The sequence below is a fragment of the Heloderma suspectum genome, chromosome 4 (genome assembly GCF_057233095.1).
Source record: "Heloderma suspectum isolate Gila_16-S chromosome 4, 16-S_ref, whole genome shotgun sequence".
In the NCBI taxonomy this organism is placed as follows: domain Eukaryota; kingdom Metazoa; phylum Chordata; class Lepidosauria; order Squamata; family Helodermatidae; genus Heloderma; species Heloderma suspectum.
The window spans coordinates 273,111,587-273,133,617 of NC_139461.1; the positions used below are offsets into that span (position 1 = coordinate 273,111,587).

General features: G+C 42.9%; 1 protein-coding gene across 1 annotated transcript; it reads right to left on the reverse strand.

Annotated features, from left to right (window-relative positions):
• Window positions 1–2,103: 2,103 nt before the first annotated feature.
• On the reverse strand, window positions 2,104–17,659 carry AAR2 (AAR2 splicing factor). The gene is made up of 4 exons (XM_084853905.1): window positions 17,579–17,659; window positions 14,470–15,254; window positions 11,081–11,310; window positions 2,104–3,578 (listed from the first exon to the last, which is right to left on the reverse strand). Exons 2-4 carry the CDS (start codon window positions 15,224–15,226, stop codon window positions 3,411–3,413), a joined length of 1,155 nt encoding a protein of 384 aa, XP_084710031.1. The 5' UTR covers window positions 15,227–15,254; window positions 17,579–17,659; the 3' UTR covers window positions 2,104–3,410.
• Between the last annotated feature and the right edge of the window lie 4,372 nt (window positions 17,660–22,031).

The following is a 22,031-nucleotide window of genomic DNA, read 5'->3' on the forward strand; positions in this document are numbered from 1 at the left end:
TTTTGCTGTTGTTTATTCGTTCAGTCACTTCCGACTCGTGACTTCATTGACCAGCCCACACCAGCGCTTCCTGTCGGCCGTCACCACCTCCAGTTCCTCCAAACCCCGTAGCACAACTCTAATGGAATGCTACCACCCGAAGAGAAAAGTAAGCGTGAGACTTGAAGGAAAAAGCCAGATGGAGAATTCAGATATTCTGATGGTCAAATTGAACATGTAACCCTCACCAGAGGTTTCATGAAAGAGACAGGGCAAAATTATCTAAAGGCACAGGCCTATGCATGTTTAGACAGAAAAAAAGGCGTATGACTCCCAGCATGTGTCTAAATATGCATAGGATTGCACCCTAAGTTTCTGTCCAATTGCCCTTGTCTGAGTGCAATTGACTTGAAAACTGAGAAGGAAAATAAAAACAAATGTTTATTTTCCTTCTTCCCTCTTCTGTGAGGTATCACATCACACTATTTTTGCATTACAGGGGGGCAGGGCCCACAAACCCATCTGAGTTTTATCTTTAAATTGGCAGACTAGTAAGGTGGAAAATGGGCATTCTTGAAAAAAAAAAAAAAGGTGCAAGCCCATGTGTGTAAAATTTCTGCCAACTGATTGAAGTAACATATTTCTACTCCAGTAAAATTGTATGAGAAATTACCTGGAATTATGACCTATTAGGGTGCGTGGTTCTTTGCAAAGTGCTGTTTGTGCACTTCACCCTTTCCTAGCCTCATTTACTGGACTACAACTACCAGCATAGGATGATGGGTGCTGTAGTCAACACATCTGGAGGGCACCAGAGTATGGAATGCTGATTTATTTCATTTATACCCCACCCCTTCTTCCACAAAGAAGGAACTTATGGTGGTGTACCTACGGTCCCCAAAGAAGCTGCATCAAGTGCTTTTGTTACTTTAAATAATAGGGTAGGAAACCTGGTGCCCTCCAGATGTTTTGGACTACACCACCCATAATTCCTGACCATTGGCCAAGCTGGCTAGGGCCTATCTACTCCCATCAATTATTTGTGTTTATGTCATTGGGTGACTATGCATTCTAGTGTTGTAAGAAATATCTCTTGATCCACTTCCTTGACAGTATCATTTTATAAATTTCTGTTGTCTTGACCTCCGCCATCTTACTTCTAAACTAAAGGGCCCCCAAACCCTTTCCCCCTTAGTCTCTTAGGAAAGATGCTCTAACCACTTTGATGGTTCAGGTTGCGCTTTTCTGTAACTTTTCTAGCTCTTCGATAGCATTTTTGAGACAAGGCAACCAAAATTATACACAATATTTTAAATATGGCTGCACCATACATATCTATAAAAACATTACAACACCCTGACAGAGGGGCTACTTTCTTCCCCACCCAGCCACTGAAAAACTGATTTACAGCACAACCCTAAGGTTGTTCAATGGGACTTAGTCCAAGGTAAATGTACATAGAATTGCAATACATCTCAAAGTACCTACCACAGAATCTGGGCACACTCCTATTTAGTAGTGTAAACACATATGCTGACTACATTCAGACACAACACTAAACTACAGTTTAGTAGTATATAAACAAGGCTCAGGCTTGTGTGGTTTCCTCTCTCCTTTAGTACTGGCACGAGAAGATCAGAAACATTTGCTTCCATTTTCAACTAACTGTGGTTTGTCATCATAACAAAACTGGGACAAACTAAGTTTAAGTATAGTTTCTCTGGGCAAGCTAATTTCATTTTGTGGTTTACAATCCTGGTTTGTTAAGCAGACCATAATTAAATCTAACCAGTTTGTCCCAAACTGTTCAAACACATCAGCAATCACAATTGGCTGAAAACAGAAGCTAATGCTTTTGATCTCCTCCTCACAGCCATGCCCGAGGAAGAAAGGGGAGCAGATTTCTGCACATAATGTTAAACTATGGCTTAGCATTAAATCTAAAAGACACCAGGCGTACAGCATAAAGGTAGGTCATCCGGGCTTAAGTGAGGACTGACCTCTTGTATCTGATTTCTATGACTGATTTTGCGTATATGAAGGGCAGAAACTCATGGGCTCTGCAGCTAACAAATAGTAAATTGTACTAAAATAAAGTTCAATAGCATTTGAACACCAGTTATAGTGTCTGAGCATGAGAAAGACACTTTACTTTAAAGGTGGCAAATATGAGAAACAGTGTTTAATCCCCATCATAGCAGTATTAACAGTAACCAAGCACACATCTTTGTTAAACTATTTCATGTACAAAAGACTTCAGGGACATTTTGTAAGAAAACCTAATACAGGAAGATTTATTGTGCGTTGAACACTAACACACAGGTTATCTTGCTAGATACATATCAGCACTTGAGGGAACCTAATAGCCTGGAAAGGAACGAGGAAGACTAACAGCTAAATCCCTACACAGTAGGGATTCTTGTTTGAAAAATTCAGCAGCATCTTGCACCCCAAGAAAGCATTAGATAACAGGTAGTGTGCTTGCTGCAGGCTGTTTTATCCCATTCTCATTGCTCTGAAGTAACAAGAGAAAGTCCTTGCTGTCCTGACTAAGTATGCAAGTAAAGAGACATGAGAACAATGAATGCAGCTTTTTAGTAACAGCTCAGAAAGGATACCACCATTTATTAGATATGAAATTTCTCTTTTACTTCACATTTGCTCCCTTTGGGAATTTCTGTTGCTCAGGAAAAGGGTAGGGAAATCATCTGCTCAGCTAGAGTGTGGTGGGATATGAAGGTAAAAGTGATGGAATGGAAGAATTCTAGCACACTGAGTCTGACATCCTAACACTCTACCAGTAAAGTCCATAGTCAAAGCAAAACCTTGAAGATTTACAATGAATGACAAGCTTGAGTTGTGTGGGCTAACTCCATTTGCAGTGTTTATGAGATCTTTCTATTCAGCATTGTTCAGCTCAGGCATATGCTAGAAAATGATGTTCAGCTTTCCATTCAAGCTTACCACCTTCCCACTTATAAAGCGTGGAACTGAAGAATAAGCAAACTAAGACAGAAACACTATTGTCTCAAATTAGGTTCTGCAACAAACAGAAACGTGTCCATCATGAGTCACACAGTGCAAACCTATGCTTGTTTATAAAGTAGTAAGCCCCACTGTGCTCAATGGGATTCCCAGGTAAATGTATATAAGACTGCAGTGACAAAAGAACTAAGTCAGAACAAGCCTTTGGAGAACATAACTCTGTCTGGTGTACAATCCAGATGTAATCTAATCCTCATTTTCTAGAACGTCTGTATCTATTTCCAGCAGGAACGACATTTGCTCTCTTCTTGGATTTCTCAGCTCTGCCTCCATGGAGGAAGCATGAACCAGAACCATAGGATATGAAGTATGTGTCAAATGGATGACTGCAGAACCAAGGAAGGTACAAGAATACATAAGACAAACAGAAAGAGGGAGATTCTCATTCAGTCCATAAGGGCCCCTTCTGGCAGCTCTACTACCACTGGTGCACAGTCCTCGGGCTCAGCCTCAAAGTCCCACTTGAATTTCTTGGTTAGATGGGCTTTAAATCGCTCTGCCTTCTTCCTCAGAGTCCTGTCCACAACTGGGCTGCAAGTATATGAGAAGAACACCTAGAAAAACACATAAGTGAGTTAAGAGAACAGAAGAAGCAACTTCCTAAACAAGTAAAGGTGCCCAAGTCCTCCATTTCATAACTTCACATCAGCAAAACATTCTCCTAAGCAAGCATTACTAAATTAAACCAACAGAATTATTGCTGTCTCTTTTTTTGGATGTTGGATGGGGGAGAACTGGTAGGAATAAAAACACACAAAATATGCTAACAAAGGAAAAAATGCCAAGGGTACAAACCCCACCCTAAAACACTCCCCAAAGGCACTTAATAAATTACTAAGACGTCCTGATACTACCCAGACAAACTTATCCACAATGAAGTTGAAAGATTTTGGAGTTCTGACTTCAAGAAGCAACTGAGCCAAGCCGTACCCAGTTATTCTTCATAATCTGTTTTGGATGCAGAAGAAACAGGGCTCAGAAGTGTTGTGCAGAAACTAAAACCTCACATCATGTCCATTTTAACAATCCCCCTTAATGCTTGAACAAATTATCCTGAAATAACTGGAGCTTGCATACAATTAAAAAAATAATTGTCCATTTATTATCGATTCAATCTCCATATGAATAAAATAACAGAACATTATTTTCAGATGATGCACACATGCAGTCTTGTAAATAAACCCACAAAAGTTAGTCAGCAAATTTTTAAATCAATTTTATTGTGAATTTTAACAAAACAGAGAACATAACCAAACCAAAAAAAAAAAAAAAGTATTCTAAAATCCTTAGTTTCAAATACTACAATATTCTAGAAAGAAAAAAGAGGCAAAAAATAGGTTACACATAAACTTCAGTAAAAGCAGACCGGATATCCAAATATAAGTCCATTTATATAGTCAGCAAATTTTTTGATAGCCAGCTAAGAGGCAAGCAGCTTGTGTTTTCAAGCTTCCTCTCTGCCATGATCAGCATGGAAACAAAGGCTACTAGCCTCATAGCAAGGCAGAAGAAACAACCCTGCCTTCTGCCAAGCAGGCTGGTGGAGGAGGGATGGAGCAGTTCATTTCTCCTCTGCCATCACTGCATTTCTGTGCTAGCCTGGAGGAAGTGGCTTCCCCTCCTCCATGGTCAGCATGGAAACTGAGCAAGCTGAAGGAGCAATGGAGTGATCCACCCCTCCTCTGTCAGCCTGCTCTCTCACTCACCTGCATGGAATTCCTTGGCATGGAATTCCTTGGCACTGGTGAGGAGGTCGATTATTAAATGCAAGGCTACACACCTATGTCACAGCAGGGACAATCTTAGAAGACACATTCTCTTGTGAAAGAGAGGAGGAATGCATCTAAGAAGGCACCTGCCACCCACCATTTTTGTAAGCACTTCAATTAAAAACAGGTAAACTTTTAAAAAAGATCAGCTAACTCATTAATTGGGGGAGGGGGGACCTTGTTTTAGAAAATATCAAAAGGTTCCTTATCAATTAATATGATTGATTATATTGATTATTTCATCCGTAGAATCAACCCTTATTCTTAAAGGAACTTCTCATTGTCTTTCATACAAATCCATTAACTTTTCAGACAATGGGTTTTTTCTTCTTGGTATTTTTGATCCATCACATATGTGTTTGATTAAACAAGAACTTGGATCACCAAGCTAACCTCTTTTGCTACTGTGCTAAATTTGTTACACATAATTCATTTCCAAGGCAACAGACTGACGACCAAAAGCAAAGACATTTCCATTGCAGGATCAAGTAAAGGACAGAACTTGTAAGAGACAAAGAAAGCATATATTTTTAAAAGGGGGGGGGGGGACCTGCAGACAGAAGGAGAACACACTGAAAATAACTGTGTGGTTCATTGCTTTGTGCATGACAGTCATTTTTCCCTTGTTTATCATAGTGTGAAGTGCTTGTTCCTACTAAAATCCTTATTTTATGAAGTAATCCTAGCATTAGAAAATGGAAAGCTGTAATTTTGCTTCATTCCTTTCACTAGCACTGTAAAATACATATGAAGTTGATGTGGGTTAGAGCCCAGCTGCTGGCTTTTAAAAAAATCAGCTAGGTGCTGCTAGGATACCAAACATTAAGCAACTATTTTTCTCTCTACTACACAGGGCTGATAGTTTTCTGCATGTGAAAAAGTTGGCATTTGCGGTATTATTAGAAACTGTAGATAATAACTAGGTTGTTGGTACTGTTTATTTCATTTATGAAGATAAAAAACAGAATAAAAAGTTTTGGGTTTTTTTTAAGAAAAAGTTGGCATCTGCTGCAGGATCTGAGCACTAATGCGTAACACTGATAACATTGCTTTCTTTTCTTTTCAATATTTTTTTCCATAAAAGATACAAAGCAGCAATGTAAAAACGCAACAAAATGTTTTGTCACCATTTTAAAATCAAGTTTCTAACTCTTATAGTTATGGAAATATGTTTAAAAATATGCAGACAGTGTCTGTGAAAAGACTTCAGCGTTCAAGGAATGCAGCTTCTGTGCCCTGTTTGATGTGCTCCTCCTTTACAGGTTCAAAAGGTTCTGTATTGCCTGTAGAACCCTACCATGCATGGTTTACCTATCCTTCCCTCTGCTGCCATCCCACCAATCTGTAAGGCCTCTCACAACAAGTCACAAACCTCTATTTCCAATAATCTTTATCTATCATTAGCTTTATTTCTTTAAAAAAGACCACTAACCCATGTCCATGTGTTTATAATTTATTAACAGGGCATAACGTTTATATAATTTAGTGTCAATTACTAACATTACTAATTGCATAACCTTCTTTGAACAAAAATTCAAATTTCATGGTACAGAGTACTTCCAGCTGAGACTAAAGCATCATTATCAGTAAGAATGCTCCTGTTAAAGCTTAGCTAAATATTTTGTGCTTACTGCAAGAAGTACAAGAATATCTAGTTCCCACTCATAACAACAATGGCTCAAAAGAGCCAACAACAGTAAAACAGCTTTGGCTAGCAAGGTGAGAAAACATATTTTGTGGTAAAGCCATTTTTACTCTGCCAATTTGCCACACTTTTAACACACTGACATTCAGGGAGCTCTATGCTTGGGCCAGCCATAAAGTGATAAGAGGGAAATGTAGCATGCATGTCACTGGAATAAAGAGGTAGGAAATGGTTCAGTAGGAATTCAATTTGAGAAGAACTTGATCTTAACATTTATAAATGTAACACCTCCGAAACTTCAGTGAGCACTAAAAGCCTGAGATAAAGGAGTAAATACATATTCCCATATTACATTTTAAGCCATGGGAGTGCTTCACAAATAATTCCCATAAGAAGAGCCATATTGGATCAGAACAAGTGCCCATCTAGTCCAGCGTTCTGTTCACACAATGGCCAACCAGCTGCCTGTGGGAAGTCCACAAGCAGGACATGAATGCAACAGCACTGTCATGTTTAACATCATAGCTCAATAGCATTTATATACCTCTCCTCATAAGGAGTAGGAAGCCAACTAAAGCCTCACTGATAGTGTGGGAACAACGTGCATACAAAAAAGTATAGGAGTAACTTGAATTGCCTTGCTTGTGAACAGACGTGTATAAATCCTTCCTTTGTTGCAATGCTATTAACATATGTAAACTGCCCTTTCTCCAGTGAGCTCACAGCACTGTACATGGGAGTTATTCTATTTTATTTATACAACAACCCTGTAAGGTGGGTTGAGAAATGGGGAATGACCATGGTCACTGAGTGAGCCTCATGGCTGAGCAGGAATCCAAAGCCAGATCTCAGTGGTCCAAGTCAAATACTCTGTCCACTTCACCAGACTATTTGAGACTAGAGATGTAAAATTTCCAGAAATTTTGGGGCCATGAAAAAAACAGTTTTGAGGTGGGGGGTTGTGGAAAAAGACACGTTTAGGGAAAAACTGAAAAATAAGCACTTATTTTTTTAGTGCTCTTTATAGATCTAAAGTCATGCTGTTGCTTTAAGATAGCCTTCCCCAACCTTGTGGCCTCCAAATATTTTGGACCTCAGCTCCCATCAGCCTCAAGCAGCATTTAGAGTAGATTAGAACTACCGTTACAGAATTTAACCAGAACAAGCTCAGAAACACAGGACTCTATAGAACAAAACCCAAGCTGTCAAGAATGCACAATGGTGACTCTACTCACATGTTGGGAAACTGAGCGTTAAAGTGTATCAGTAAAATATATATTAGATCAACAATTTTAATAAGGAATGCACGAAATAACTATGCTGGGAATCTTACAGAGGACTAAAGAAACATTTTCCCCCGTGGCATCATTATTTCCAGACATTTTACATATTGAGTCTTTCTATTAAAGTGTTTTTGTTACATAGCTTTTTATTACATTTCTACAAAAGTGTTGTTATTACATAGTGTTTAGAAAACATTTTGGGGGAGTAAAGGCTGGGTAACAATATATAAACACTTTGTCTTAAATTTTAAAAGAAAATATTTCATAATCCAAAGCTGTTCAATTTTTCAGAAAAAAAACACAGAAAAACATGTTTTTTCTGAATTTTTCCAGGCCTTCACATCTCTATTTGAGACGCAGCAATATTTTGTTGGGAGCTTTCGCCTGGTTTAAAATGACAACAAAAGGAGGAACAGCTGAGATATTAAAAAAGGGTCTTCTGCAGAGTTAACTTCTTGGAAGGTCTTTAACTAAGCCTCCATAAAGAAACAATAGCAGGCTAACATTTTCTTTGGTCTTACAGATAGACACATACTTAGTGACAGAGCAAACCTATGGTCCCCCAGGAGAGCATCCCAGGGACCACAAGATATGGCAGATCCTCCCACCCAAGGCTGTAGATAGTGCTACAACCTCAAGAAGGGGAATCTGAGACTGGACCATTCCCCCTCCCCCTTGCTGCCACTGCGGAAAGTACGACATTGACTTCTCTTCCAAGGTTGCAATGGTGGCCTCAGAAGAGCTTGGGGACAGGGAAAAGGGGGAGGGGAGAAAGGGGAAGCCAGGATTCGCAGGATCCTAAAGCTGCCTTGAGTGCCATTTTTCTTGGAAGAAAGGTGGGGTACAAATCAAATAAAGCCTCTCGTTACCCGTTTTGCCTATAGAAAGGTAGGTCAGCTAGATGAGCCAAGAGGACAGAAGAGGAGGAACTGAAGGCATTTTGGCCTCCATCCCCTTCTGCCCTGCCTGGCCCCTATCAAGAGGCAATCCCTTAGGACTGTGCTCTTAATGGCATACTTGAGTATTGTCATCTCCCACCGGCTGTCAACAACACTTGTTTATAACAGTCATAAAGCCGCTAAGAGATGTCTCCTCCAGCTGTCTGGTAAAAAAATTGTACTGCTTCTGTTCAGCCTCAAAGCTGTAATGAAGCAATCTATAATTATTATACAGCCTGAATGAATTTCAATTTGTTGACAAGATTGTTGGAGCCATGTCCAGAATGAACAACACAGAACAGCTAAATATTATGGCCAAGATCCAAGAGTCCATGCTCAATCTTCCATGCACACATTGGGGCTTTCAGCAACCCTTCCTACCCGTCCCCCCTCCCCTCAAAAGCTGGCCCCGATGTCTGTGGACCCTCTGGAGCAGCACCGATTGAGACAGGAAGAGATGCAAATAGATGGGTAAGTTGACGACTCCTCTGTGCATATAACACATCACACATGCACCCTGGATACTGGGCAGTTATTTTAAAATGGCATGCCTTCAAACATTATTCCAAGGTTGTTTTTCAGGAACAAAGGCAGTACTCATGCACCATGCAAGAACTTACTCCGTCTGAGCTGCTCAGAGCAACAATGAAACGAACTGTTTTATAAGCATGACTATAAAGTGTCGGTCAGGAAAAGGCCAAGACAGAAATTAAGCTGCCTCACAGAGGCTGTGGTATAGCTTTCATTTGAGATGTTCAGGCAAAGGCTAGGCAGGCATCTGAAAGGCATACCTTAGACTTAAGATTTTATGTAATCCTGCCTCACCATTAGCATATTCAAGGCAGCTGTCAACATCACAATTCAAAAGCAATTGCAACAAATCAACATGGGAATATGCAGCGAATCTACATGAAAACATTGTTGAATTGGACATGGCACATCCCTCTGCTGCTGTGGTATATTGTGAACTTTTTATTACTGCCCTGGTGTGGAAACAGTGAAGGATACATGCTGAGATCATCTAGTGAGGTACAATTCAGTTCTACCCCAAAAAAGTGTGTGTATTGATATTTCACTGAATACTTTCAGTAAGACCTGCCATCACCCTTTCAAAGTTGTGGAATAACAACCAATTTCGGAATTCTTGTGTTCTGTTTTGGTAGTATGGAAATATTCTGCACGATGACCTTTTCACTCCATTTACTGGTGCATGACTCCACTGTATGATTTAGTAGAGAACCCCTACAAAGGGAAAGTCAAAAGATTCTGTTCCTCCTCAAAAGCACTTTAACTTGTATCTATCTTGTGCTCCCACAATGATATAGAATAAATGCATACCTACCAAAATGCCCTAGGGCCTCAGACTGTAAACCCAAGTACAGAGGTATATCTAAGCTCTTCAGCAGGGCATGAGGGTACTAAATCAGGCTTACAAGCCCCCACGGAACTTCTGAATGAGTTACTGCTTAGAATAAAGATCTGAAGTGCTCTTTAATAAGGAGTTTCCTGCTTCAAAGAGCAAACCTTAATAAGGCCAACTCTAGATGCAATTGCAATTACAGTGCTGCTGGCTGAAAGGGGCAACCCTATACTGTATCTCCCCCTCCACCCTCATGTATAGTTAGGGAAATGTGTAATGTTATTTATGTTATGCATTTCTCAGCCCCCTTGCCCCATAACAGCCAATACTGTGAAGCTGGGGAAGAAAAATGCACGTGACAATGACATATCATACATCCCATTAAAAAAAAATTGTAAGAGGAGGGAGAATGTGACACAGGATTGCCATTGTTGGGTGGGGGGGACCATAATTACTGTTATATCTAGTTCTGTCCCAAGACAAATCCTCAATTTTATTTCGATTGGGATACATTTTTTGGGTTATGCTTTAATCTTTTTTTAAATCTGCCATTCTGACATAAATCACACATTTCCATGTCGCAAGAGTTGCAACTTAGTTCCATGTTGCAACTTAATCTGCTGTTGCATTTTACATATCCATACAATGGGCAGAATCCAACAGGGTGCTTACACCTCCACCAGTTCTCTAATGGCCCACCAATGCCATTGAGCAAGCAGTGGAGGCTGCTTGCACAACAGCAATTTAGCACTTCTGGGGCAACCCAAATGCCTGTTTCTGGAAGGAGGCAGATTAGCAGAGTTCGCATAAGGGAGCTTCGTCTACCTACCTCCTTCGAGCATTATCACTTGTTTTGGGGCTTCCCCGAGGAAGCACTAAATCTCCCTTGCCTAAGCAGTGGATCCTGCTTAGGCAACAGAATTGGCAGAACCCACAGCTTGCCAAGTTGAAAGGAATCAGAAGGGGCATAAGTGCCCTATTGGATTCTGCCCAGAACTTGGGAAAGTACTTCACATTGTTGCTCCCCAATTGGTACACAATACCAAAACCAGCTCCCTTACCTGTAAGGTGTTGGTTAAAAAGTTGTCTTGGGAGACTATGTCCACAAAGAAGTCAGCTGGGATTTCACTGAGCTGATGATATAGGACAGAAATGAGGTTGCTGAACAAGGCTTGATGCTTCACTATGGCATCCTCTGACCTGCATAAGAGATTCAGGAGTTTTTTCCAGTGCTCGAACCCATCGTATACATTCCCAATCAGGAAGCAGATGAAGGCAAACTGCAACTCCCCTGGAAAAGTCCCACCAAGAAAACACAAGAAGAAAACAAAACACAAAGCTTCAATTCTGGTGGTATGACTAAAGGGTACATTGCTTTTATGATTTATTTATTATACCTAGTTTTGTAGGTCCCTTCAATTACATTCCCAGGGCAATTTACAAAGGAAAGAAAACAAAATGTAAATGTAAATGCAAAATATATCTATATTACACTAAAGCTACAACAAGCAGCACAGAACATTCGTCAGGCTTAAAATTTTATCTTAAAAGCTCAGGAAAATAACAGTGGTCTTTGCCTAACACCAAAAGGTCAGTAAGATAGATGTCAGGCGAACCTCTCTGGGGAGAGTGTCCCACAACTGGGACACCACCAGTGAAAAGACTCTTTCTGGTAGCCACCTGCCTCACCTCAGATGGTGGGGGCACCCACAAGAGACCCTCTACCAAAGATCTTAAAAGATCTTTTAAGTATCATAGGTAGATATACATATGGAGACAGATGAGCATTCAAGGATTCTGTGAACCTGGTCCTAAGCTGTGAAGGGCTTTAAAGGTCAAAACTAGAACTCTGAATTAGGTCTGGAAATGGATTGGGAGCCTGCACAGCAGGCACATAATATGATCATAATGCTCAGTCCCAGTAAGTAATCTAGCAGCCGCATCCTGCATTAAGTGCAGTTTCCAAACAGTCTTCAAAAGCAGTACCACATATAGTGTATTACAGTATTCTAACCTGTAGATACCAGAGCGTGGATAACTGAGGCCAGGCTAGCTCTGTCCAGATTGGTTCGCAGCTGGTGTACCAGGCTAAGCTCCATGCCACAGAAGCAATCTGTGCTTTGAGTGACAAAGATGGATCAAGAAGCACCTGCAAACTACAAATCTGTTCCTTCAGGGAACACTCGTTTGAGGGTGATGCATCGTTTTGTTTATATGCAGAAGTTATTCCATGCACTGACCCATCCTCTTCCCTTCCTTCTTTCAAAGCAACAGAGACAAAGACAAAGCTGTTAGTACTATATGCATGAGAGAACTTATTTAAGACAGCCAAATAATCACAGCTTTGCCAACTGATTTTCAGAGTGTGACAGCTGATGCAGTTTTGGCTGCAGAAAATAAGAGTTACAAGAACAAGCATGGTGATTTTTTTTTTACTGGTGTATCCTCTGCTGTTGTAGTATGTAAGTGACCAATCTGTGGTAAGTGGCACATACAACAGCCTTGGCCAGCAAGATGAGAAGACACATCTTGCAGAGCACCCATTTTTGTTCTGTCACTTTGGCAACTACAAGCATGCTTTTAACAGTCCTCTGGCATCTGAGGGGCTCTGTATTTGGGCCAGTCAAATATGAAAAGAAGCAAATGGAACATGTATTTTACTAGAAAGGTTCAGTCAAGATTCATTTAGTGAGAAAGCTGTTTGTGGCCCACATGGCCAGGAGTTGGACGCCCTGCATGCCTCACTATAGCTCAAAGAAGGGCTGCACAATCTGTGAACACAGCCCAACAGTTATATATGGTGGTAAACCAGGGCATCCATGGACCTATTTCGGCTATATGCCAAGGATTGCAAAGAACAAGAGGGATATCGAGCACTCTGCAGGCAACAATCTGTGACTGGTGGGCTGGGTTTGGCAGTCCTGGGGGGGTCACAAGTTGTGAAGTCCTGGAACAGAGTAAAGAGTGCAATCTTGCCTGCCTAACTTGTGCTGCACTACTCCCTTCTCCCTGCCAAAGCTGGTAGATGGCAAAACTACACCAAGATTCAGGATGCTGTGGATGTACTGTAGTGGGCACTAGAGCATGGCTGAGACTTGACATGTGGCACACTTGGCCAAGAGGCTGGCCACAATTGTTGTTGGAGTATGGGAGATTTTGATTTGTATGTTCTCCCCTTCACCAGGTAAAGATGATGCTCTATTAAAGTTTCTGTGCATACTTATACACCTTTAAAAATAACTTGTATTAATGGCCTAGATTTCTTACTTGATTGGGTTACAGCATTTAAAGGAAACATAAAAACAGAATAAACCATATGAACAGGGGCCACAAATACTGGATGGGTTTACTATCAAGCATCTATTTGTGTTTAACCCCTGGTCCCCCACGTCACGGCTCTCTGGCATGTGCAGAGCACTTGAGGAAGAGCCAGAGATTTCTCACACTTCCGCTGGGGTATCAAGAAACAGCAGGAGTGATGTCCTCTCTTTCTTACCTTTGAGAGCTGTGGGCCATCCTTCTCACCAAAGGGCCTGCAGTACTTGCCCTTTGCAAACAGATTTGTGGAGGCCAACATATAATGCAGATAAATCAGCAAAGAAGAAATAGCTTAACCTAAGAATGTGTGAAAATCTTCATTATTTTTGGAGATGATTAAATGGTTTTTACAGCACCTACGTTTAGTGTCAAACATTCTTAATTTTTTGTCAGCAGAAATAAAAGGAGTTTAGAGTTATTACTAATATCTCAAGGTTCAATTCCAAGGAGGCCACTGTCATCCCAGCTTGTCTTCATAGTTCTCACTCCATGACACTCATAGGATGTTATTCAAGGCCATGTTCTCTAGAGTAAGCATTAGTGAATGCCTACTTTTCCTTGTTTTCAAGGGTGGGAGCAGATAATTAAGGTACCGCTAATGAGGAACACCAGCAGATTTTATCTAATAAGTCATTAAATAATGGATGCCACCTTGTTTAAGTCTATCAGAGCAATGCCAAGGCTTTACCACAAGGGGTCACCAATACTGCACGTGAGAAGCTTTAGGCAGCCTAAATTCACTTGCTATCTTTTGTTATTCAAACATGGTTGTCTAATGAGCACTGGGAGGGAGAGAAGATTCCTGCTTTAGGATATCTTATCATGAGCTGCATGATCATATGCACTGGGCTGAGAACAATACTATGCCTGGGAAGAAAGCTGCAACTGCCCTACTTGCCAAGATACATGTTTCCCCTTCCAAAGTACAAAAATGGCCAACACAGCTTGCACCTGATCAAAGAATAGACAAAAGCACTGAAAACACCTGCAAGTGGCTCTGAAAACTGTATATCAATCCAAAACAGATGTATGCATTACAGTTCAGGCATTACGTTTTCAAAAATGTTTACCCAAGAATGCGATACCCAAGTGTTACTTTGACAGCAACTTCTGTGAGGGCAGGTTTACTCACCAAGCACATCCTGGGAATTGCTGGCATACTGTTTATTAATAATAGTCTCTAGGGCATAGCTGAGGTCCATACTGTGCCTGGTAACTTCCTCAGGTGTAGCACCTTCAGGGTACATTTGCTTAGGTATTTCTGAGAATCTGATCTCAGTGCCAGCTTTCAGCTGCATTTTGGGCAGCCGAGCAAGACCTTCTGCATAGCTTTTGCACTCTGTGTCATACCGGGGCAGATTCTGTTCAATTCGGTCTTTAGTATACTTCCCAGCCAAAACAGGCAGCACCTCTGAAAAGGCACATATCTGTCCGCTTTCTGGCTGCAGCTTTTGCATCACAAATTCATTAATGAAGTTAGTGAGGGAGATCCATTTTTTAAGAGTGTCATATGGGTAAGGACCCAGAAACTTGTCCATTTCCTGAAGGTTGGCCCTCATTGCTTCAGTCTCATTCTCAGATGCTGGGGTGAGGTCCACTTCTTCTTTGACTTGGTCCCAGTGCAGCACTCGCAGATCACGCTGTTGCAAGTTCAAGAAGAATCCAGTGCGAGGACCACTTTCTTTCCTATTGTTCTTATCAACAGAGCTGTAGTGAAGGAAGTGAATACCTGGGGGTATCATCTTGACTCCACGGAACCTGGGGCCCACCTGCCAACTGTTGTAGTCGATACCAAACTCTGTTCCTTCTGGCACATTCAAAATTATAACTGTGGCACCCTCAAAAAAAAGCCGCTTGGCCAGGTCTTGATCCATCTGCATTTCTGCCATCTCTGTGGTCACACCACAACACTAAAGTCTAGGAGGGGAAAACAAATTATAGTTGACTACACTATGCCAATATGATATTTATTTTTATTTATTACTATATCCAGCTGCACTATCCACCTGCACTGGCTGCCAGTCCATTTCCGGGCCCGATTCAAAGTGCTGGTGTTAACATTCAAAGCCCTTAACGGCTTGGGGCCAGGTTACCTGAAGGATCGCCTCCTCCCATATGTGCCTGCCCGGACCTTAAGATCATCATCAGCGGCCCTTCTCCGTGAGCCCCTGCCAAAGGAAGTGAGGCGGGTGGCTACTAGGAGGAGGGCTTTTTCTGCTGTGGCACCCCGGCTCTGGAATGAGCTCCCTAGTGAGGTTCGCCTGGCGCCTACATTGTACTCCTTTCGGCGCCAGGTGAAGACCTTTTTATTTTCCCAGGCATTTTAGCTTTCTAAATTTTTATCTTTGCTGTTTTAAATCTGTATTTTAAACTCCTGTACTGCTGCTAGGTTTTATTGTGGTTGTATTGTTATATTGTGGTTTTAATGTTCTATATATTTTAAATTGTTTTATTGTGTGTTGTTTGGTTTTAATTTTTGTGAACCGCCCAGAGAGCTTCGGCTATTGGGCGGTATAGAAATAAATAAATAAATAAATAAATTTATATCCCACCATTTTTCCTCTTGCAAGAAGCCCAAAGCAGTGTACATGGTCCTCCTCTCCATTTTAACCCAGATCAAATTTGTGAGATAGGTGAGGCTGAGAGTCAGTGACTGGTCCAAAGTCACTCACTGCGCTTTATGGCAGAGTGGGGACTGGAATCCGTATCTCCCAGGTCTCAGTCCAACACTCTAACCACTACACCACACTGATATGAGCATTGTCACAGTGTAAAGCAGAGGTGGGCAACTTGTGGCCCTCCACATGCTTTGGCCTACAACTCCCATCATCTCTCACCACTGGCTATGCTGGCTAGGGTTGATGGGAGTTGTAGGCCAAAACATCTGGAGGGCCACAAGCTGCCCATCCCTGGTGTAAAGGGAGGCTGACTGCCCCAATAACACAATTCTCAAACCTCCCAGATTATGAGAAATATACCTGCAATTGGCAAAGTCCCAACAGGCAGGCTTCTACATTTTTGTTCACCACAGCCACCAAGCCATCACTGCCCCACTTTTATTTCCAGTTTTGGAGCTGCAAAGGGGAGTGGGGATCATCCTAGCAATTGCAGGGCAATCCTTGCCCTCTGTCTAGATCCAAGGATGGGAGTGGTTTGGCTGGTACATCGCCAAGGCAATCAGAACATTTTTGTGAGACAGGCGACCAGCAAGCCCTGCTTTCCCTGTCTGAAGCATGACAAGATGGGAGGCTTCACTGGTCCCTGCTTGGCCGGTGTGCCCAGAGTACATCGGCCTGAGCGACAAACAGATGGGAAAGGGAGACAGAGAGAGGTGGTGCTTCCTTGGGCCCCGCTTGGCCTTAACGCCCAGAGTGAACTGACTGAGCAAGCAATCAGGGGCAGTAAACCACAGTTTGGTCTTGGTTACTAAGGCCAACAAAAAAATTTAGACCCATGCCACCAGGTGTCCAGAGTTTTAGAAGATTTGCCTTTATGAAGTTCTGGATGCTTTCATGATGGCAGAGGGGACAGCTTTAGAAAAAAAAAACTGATAATGTGGAATGTCTCTTCCAAAGAGTTTTCTCCACACAGCTTATCAGTGAGGAGATCAGAAGTACCTCTGAACAAACAATAGTCGCTTAACTTCTACTAGTACTAAACATTTATATATAGGGTCAGCAGGCTGGGCACTGAATAAAATACAGGCATGACAGAAATACTGCACAGCATGGGAGAGAAGGCACAGAGACAGAAAAAAAAAGACATTACTTTAAGTGTATGTCTAAGAGCTGTGTCTCTTCTCATTTTTATTCTGGAGTAGGCGCAGGGCGCCCCGATCTGGATCTTAGACGCCCCCTTACCCCCGACCCAAGGATCCCGATCCGGATTGGGGGCCCTGCACCTACGCTAGAGCAAAAAACAAAAGACGACGACGTAGCTGCGAAACACATATTTAGGGCGCGATCCTATTCATGTTTAGGCAGAGAAAAGGCCTACAACTCCCAGCAAAGATGCTGGGAAATACTGGGAGTTGTAGGCCTTTTCTCTGTCTAAACATGCATAGGATTGCGCCCTTAGAGTAGTATCTGTGCGAGCGTGATGGGGGGGGGGGTGCGGGTAGAGGAGCACAACCAGATCTCAAAGATAGGAATAAATGGATCGGGAGTGGGCAGACGCGGCACAGCTCCCACCTAAGAGAACCACGAACGACTCGCGAGAGAGCGCAAATCCAGGGAACCCACCCAAGCGGAGAAGACGCCGAAACCGCTCTCGCCTCACGCAGGCAGGCAGGCGCTGGCGAGCCTCAGAAAAGACTTCTCGGCAATTTCCGTTGGGAAGAGGACGACAACTACGGAGACGGACGGACAACTTCCGGTCCGGTAGGAACGCGTCCCGACTTGCTCCCGCGGCTGCACGTCAAGGCGTTCCGTTCTGAGGGCTGGAGGCACTGTTGGTCGATGGAGCGAGATTTCCCCTGATTGCAGGGCAGTTTTGACAAAAGGAAGGCAGTGGTAGGTACTAGCCGACAGGATTTATTATTATTATTTTTCTGTTGGTAAGGCTGCAATTTTTAAGCTTCCCTTCCCCAGGTCAGAACTCGTCCAGCAGTTTCATAGCAAAGAATGCACTTACACATGGGCAGAGGAAAACAGAAGCCGTGAGCAGAGCAACGGTTTCTACGGATGTTCCATAAACATGCCTTCCAGGAGCCTCAGCCGCCTCCCGTTTTTGTAATTAAGCCATCGCCCATAGTATAAGCCAGCCAACTCTAACCTGGTGCTCTCCAGATTTGTTGGACTACAACTCCCATGCTTGCTGGGGGATGCTAGGAGTTGTAGACCAACAGATCTGGAGGGCACCAGGTTGAGGGAGGCTGGTCTTGAATTCTTGGATTTTTAAGGGGACCACATACGCACCCACTGCAAAAACCAAAACAGCAAATACACGACAGCTTTTAAAATGTCAGGGAAGACTTCAAGTTCTGTGCAGTTCCCACCCACCCCCCGCCGCCCCCCCTTAAAAAAAAACAAAACCCTCCAAACTCTTTCTCAGCCCTGCTATCCTTTTCATTGGATATATCAAGAAATCGAACAGGAATGTTTGTGCACACAAAACATTGCTTGGGACCGTGTAAAAGCTGGAACACAACAGAACACCCCCTTTATTTAAAAAACAAACACCCATGCCAGACACTATGGCGTGTGTTAGAGGCACCTGAGAGCAGTATTTTAGGACAGAACCCCTTGAAAAATTATATTATTATTAACTCCTTAATGCCCAGAACACATCCGGAACAGAATGGAATGGTCTGGAACAGCCACTTCCAAATGACTCAAACCAACCAAATTCACCAGTCACGCATAACTACATGGAGGGATGCAATAACCCACCAAATGTCCACAGAAACCATGTTCAGGTACCTGAGTGGTGAATTTGGTTGCTGCCCCTGGATGTTTTTTGAGAATGTGGACTATTGCCTGGAATGGGTATCCAAATGTGGTTTCTGTGGATGTTTTGTGGCTTATTGCATCCTTCCCACATAGGTATATGTGGCTGATGAATTTGATTGATTTGCGACACTTCAAAATTACCGTTCCAGGCTGTTTTTTTTAGAATATTGACTGTTGCCCAGTGCAGGTATCTGAATGTGGTTTCCGTGGAGGTTTTGTGGTTTATTGCATCCCTCCCAGACAGTCATGTGTGACTGGTGAATTTGGTTGAGTTGGCTCATTTGAAAGTGGCCGTTCCAGGCCATTCTGCTCTGTTCTGTATGTGATCTGGGTATTAAGGGGTTGATAATAATAAACTTTTTCAAGGGTTTCTGGCCTAAAATATTGTTCTCAGCTGTCTCTAACACATGCCATAGTGTTTGGCATGGTGTTTTGTTTTTTAAATAAAGGGGCCATTCTGGCTTTTACACGGTCCTGCATTCGTCTGCCATTGTCCCCCTCCTGCCTTGTTCATCCAAGAGCAGGCAGCAGGCCTGGCTGCTCAAGTGTGCCATGTAGGGCAAGGGAGTAGGAGCCAAACATTTAGTCAGGTTGAACAGGTGGGAAAGGAGGGAAGGGGAGCCTGAGTGAACTTGGCAGTGGAGGCTGATGGCTCCGATATCAGTGGGACTGTGAATTTGTGCTGGGTTTCAGTCAGAACTAGTCAGAACTCTAAAGGAGCTATCCAAGGTCCATGTCCTTGGATATCTGCAAATTAGGTTTGGCATCTTGGACAGCTCCTTTAGAGTTCTGACTGAAACCCAACGTGGATGCACAGCCCCACTGACATTGGAGCCACCAGCCTCCACTGGAGCTATGTGATCATTTAGGCCGCCTTGGCACCTGAGTGGGTTTGTCCTATTAGCACTGAGAGGCAGCTGCTGTGTTGGCCTTTGCAGAGGGGTTGGGGAGCAAGAGGAGGAGGTCGAGCTAATAGGCAGCCAGTACATAGCCAAGATTCCAGCTGCAGTGCTTGGGCTGAGAGAACACAGACCCACTAAAGCCCTTTTCACAGGTGCTTTTTGGCACACTCATTGAACACTGATTGAACACTCCTCCATAGGAGGAGCAGAGCACTGCCTTCTGGCTCCATCCCCAATTGCAATGTCACTGTGCCCACTGGCTTTCCCCCTCTGACCTCCTTGTGTTTGGCAACAGAACTGAACAGGGAGCATACAGCTTTACGGTGTAGGTTCTGACCATTGGCTATGCTGGTTGGGCTGATGGAAGCTGCAGTCAAAAACAAGTGGAGGGCACCAGGTTGCTTACCCCTCATGTGAACAGGAGCCCTGCATGATCAGGAGGTGCCTTTGTCTGTACAGCCATATGTATGTAGGCTCGGCCTTGCTGAATTTTTGACCTCTGCTCCCTGCCCGGTCCTGTCCTGAGCAGCGAAGAGAAGGATATTCACTCATCCCTCCAGAAAGGAACCATACCTAGTTCTCTCCCAGTTCTTTTCCTCCTCCGAGGTACAGAGACCAAACCTATTGTCTTTCTCTTGGACAACAGGATCAAGCCTATGTCCTTTTCCTCTCTCTCTCTCTCTCTCTCTCGCTCGCATATGTGCATGCATGTGTGTATATGTGTCTATTTGCTCTGCCCCATATGTTTAGCATCATTTACAATATTTAAAAATAGCAGCATTTTCTATAGAAAATAGTCTAAAGTTTAGGAGTTTCCACACTACGTAATTCTTGTGCCAAATAATTCTATACATTGTGGCCCATGGTTCGTAAAGGCTTTGTTCGTAAAGGACATTTAAATAAACATGAACTGAACTTAGCATTGTTTAGAGCAAGGGTGCAGAACCTCAGGCTGGGGGTTCCAATCCAGGCTTCCAGGTGCCTCCAAAACGTTGTGTCCCTTTCCCACGACCCCACACCCTTTCCCACAATCACCGATTGTCTGGTGGTTTCCGAGCTTTTGTGCAGTTCTTCCCCTCATTCTAAAATGTTGAAATGCCTCTCCTAAGGCTTAGTCCCTGGCAGTAAGAGCTTTAAGCTAAAATATGCTGGCATTTGGGGGTGTTGGCCCTGCCCCTGTTGCCTTTGGCCCTACACACCTTTGGAATGTGGCCCCCAAGAGCGTCTCTAAAATAGAATTCGGCCCTTTGGCTGAAAGAGGTTCTGCACCCTTGGTTTAGAGTCTAAGGGCGCAACCCTATGGCTGCTAGTTAGTGGTTAGACAGCCATAGGATTGGTCGGTTCCCGGAGAACAGCCACCCCTCCCCCCTTGTAGGCAGCACGGATCATCCCCGAACGCCGAACTTGTAAGAGCAGCGTGGAGTGGAGCAAAAGGGGGTGTTTCCAGGGGAGGGGAGTGCATAAGTGCTGGTACAATGCTTTCTATGCATCGTCTGGCCTCCCCCCGCCCCCGCGCTCCGACGTCCCACAGCTAGACAGCCGAAATCAGCGGAAGCGACGCAATCCCCTCCATGCTCCTCCCACAGTGCATTGGATAGGCAGTCGCCAAGTTTGGCGGCAGCCACCTCTCCACATAGAATTGTGCCCTAAACAAAGCTAAACTAAGCTCATGCATATTTAAATGTCCTTTATCAACAGGTCCTTATAAACATGGACCACCAGAATGTATAGCATGATTTGCCACAACAATTGCAAAGTGTGGAAGCTGTGACAGACAAACCCCACAAAAGCAGTTCTGATATTACATTAGGAACAGCCTCTACATATGGACTAGTCACCAGTCCTAAGGGTATCTCCTGAAACCCTTCTTAACCCTTAACTACTCTCTAATACTGACAGGGTATGTGAAAAGCCATGGAGCAGATAATTTCCCTCTCTTTCAGTAGAGTTATGGGCAAAATGTGGTTCCATGTAGTGTTGCTCAGTTATGAACGTAGTGATATTACTTACTTGAAATGGTTCCAATGCGATAGCTGGGTGTATTTTCTTGAGTTGTTTTAATATGTTGCTATCCCATCTATTTATTCCACCTATTATCTTTTTGAAAATCTACAGTTTTAATGGATGTTTTTATTGATGCTGCTCCTCTTTTATTACTGGAAATGTTCTTTATACTGGCAGAAAGATATTTTCATCTATTGCTGTGTGTTTTTGTATTAAAAATATTAAAGTAATATATTATATTATTGTGTCTTTATTTTTAAACTTCTATTGTGATTGCCACTTAGGGTGGACGTGGTCCAGAAAGGCAGCTTATAAATATTTACATGAATAAAAAATAA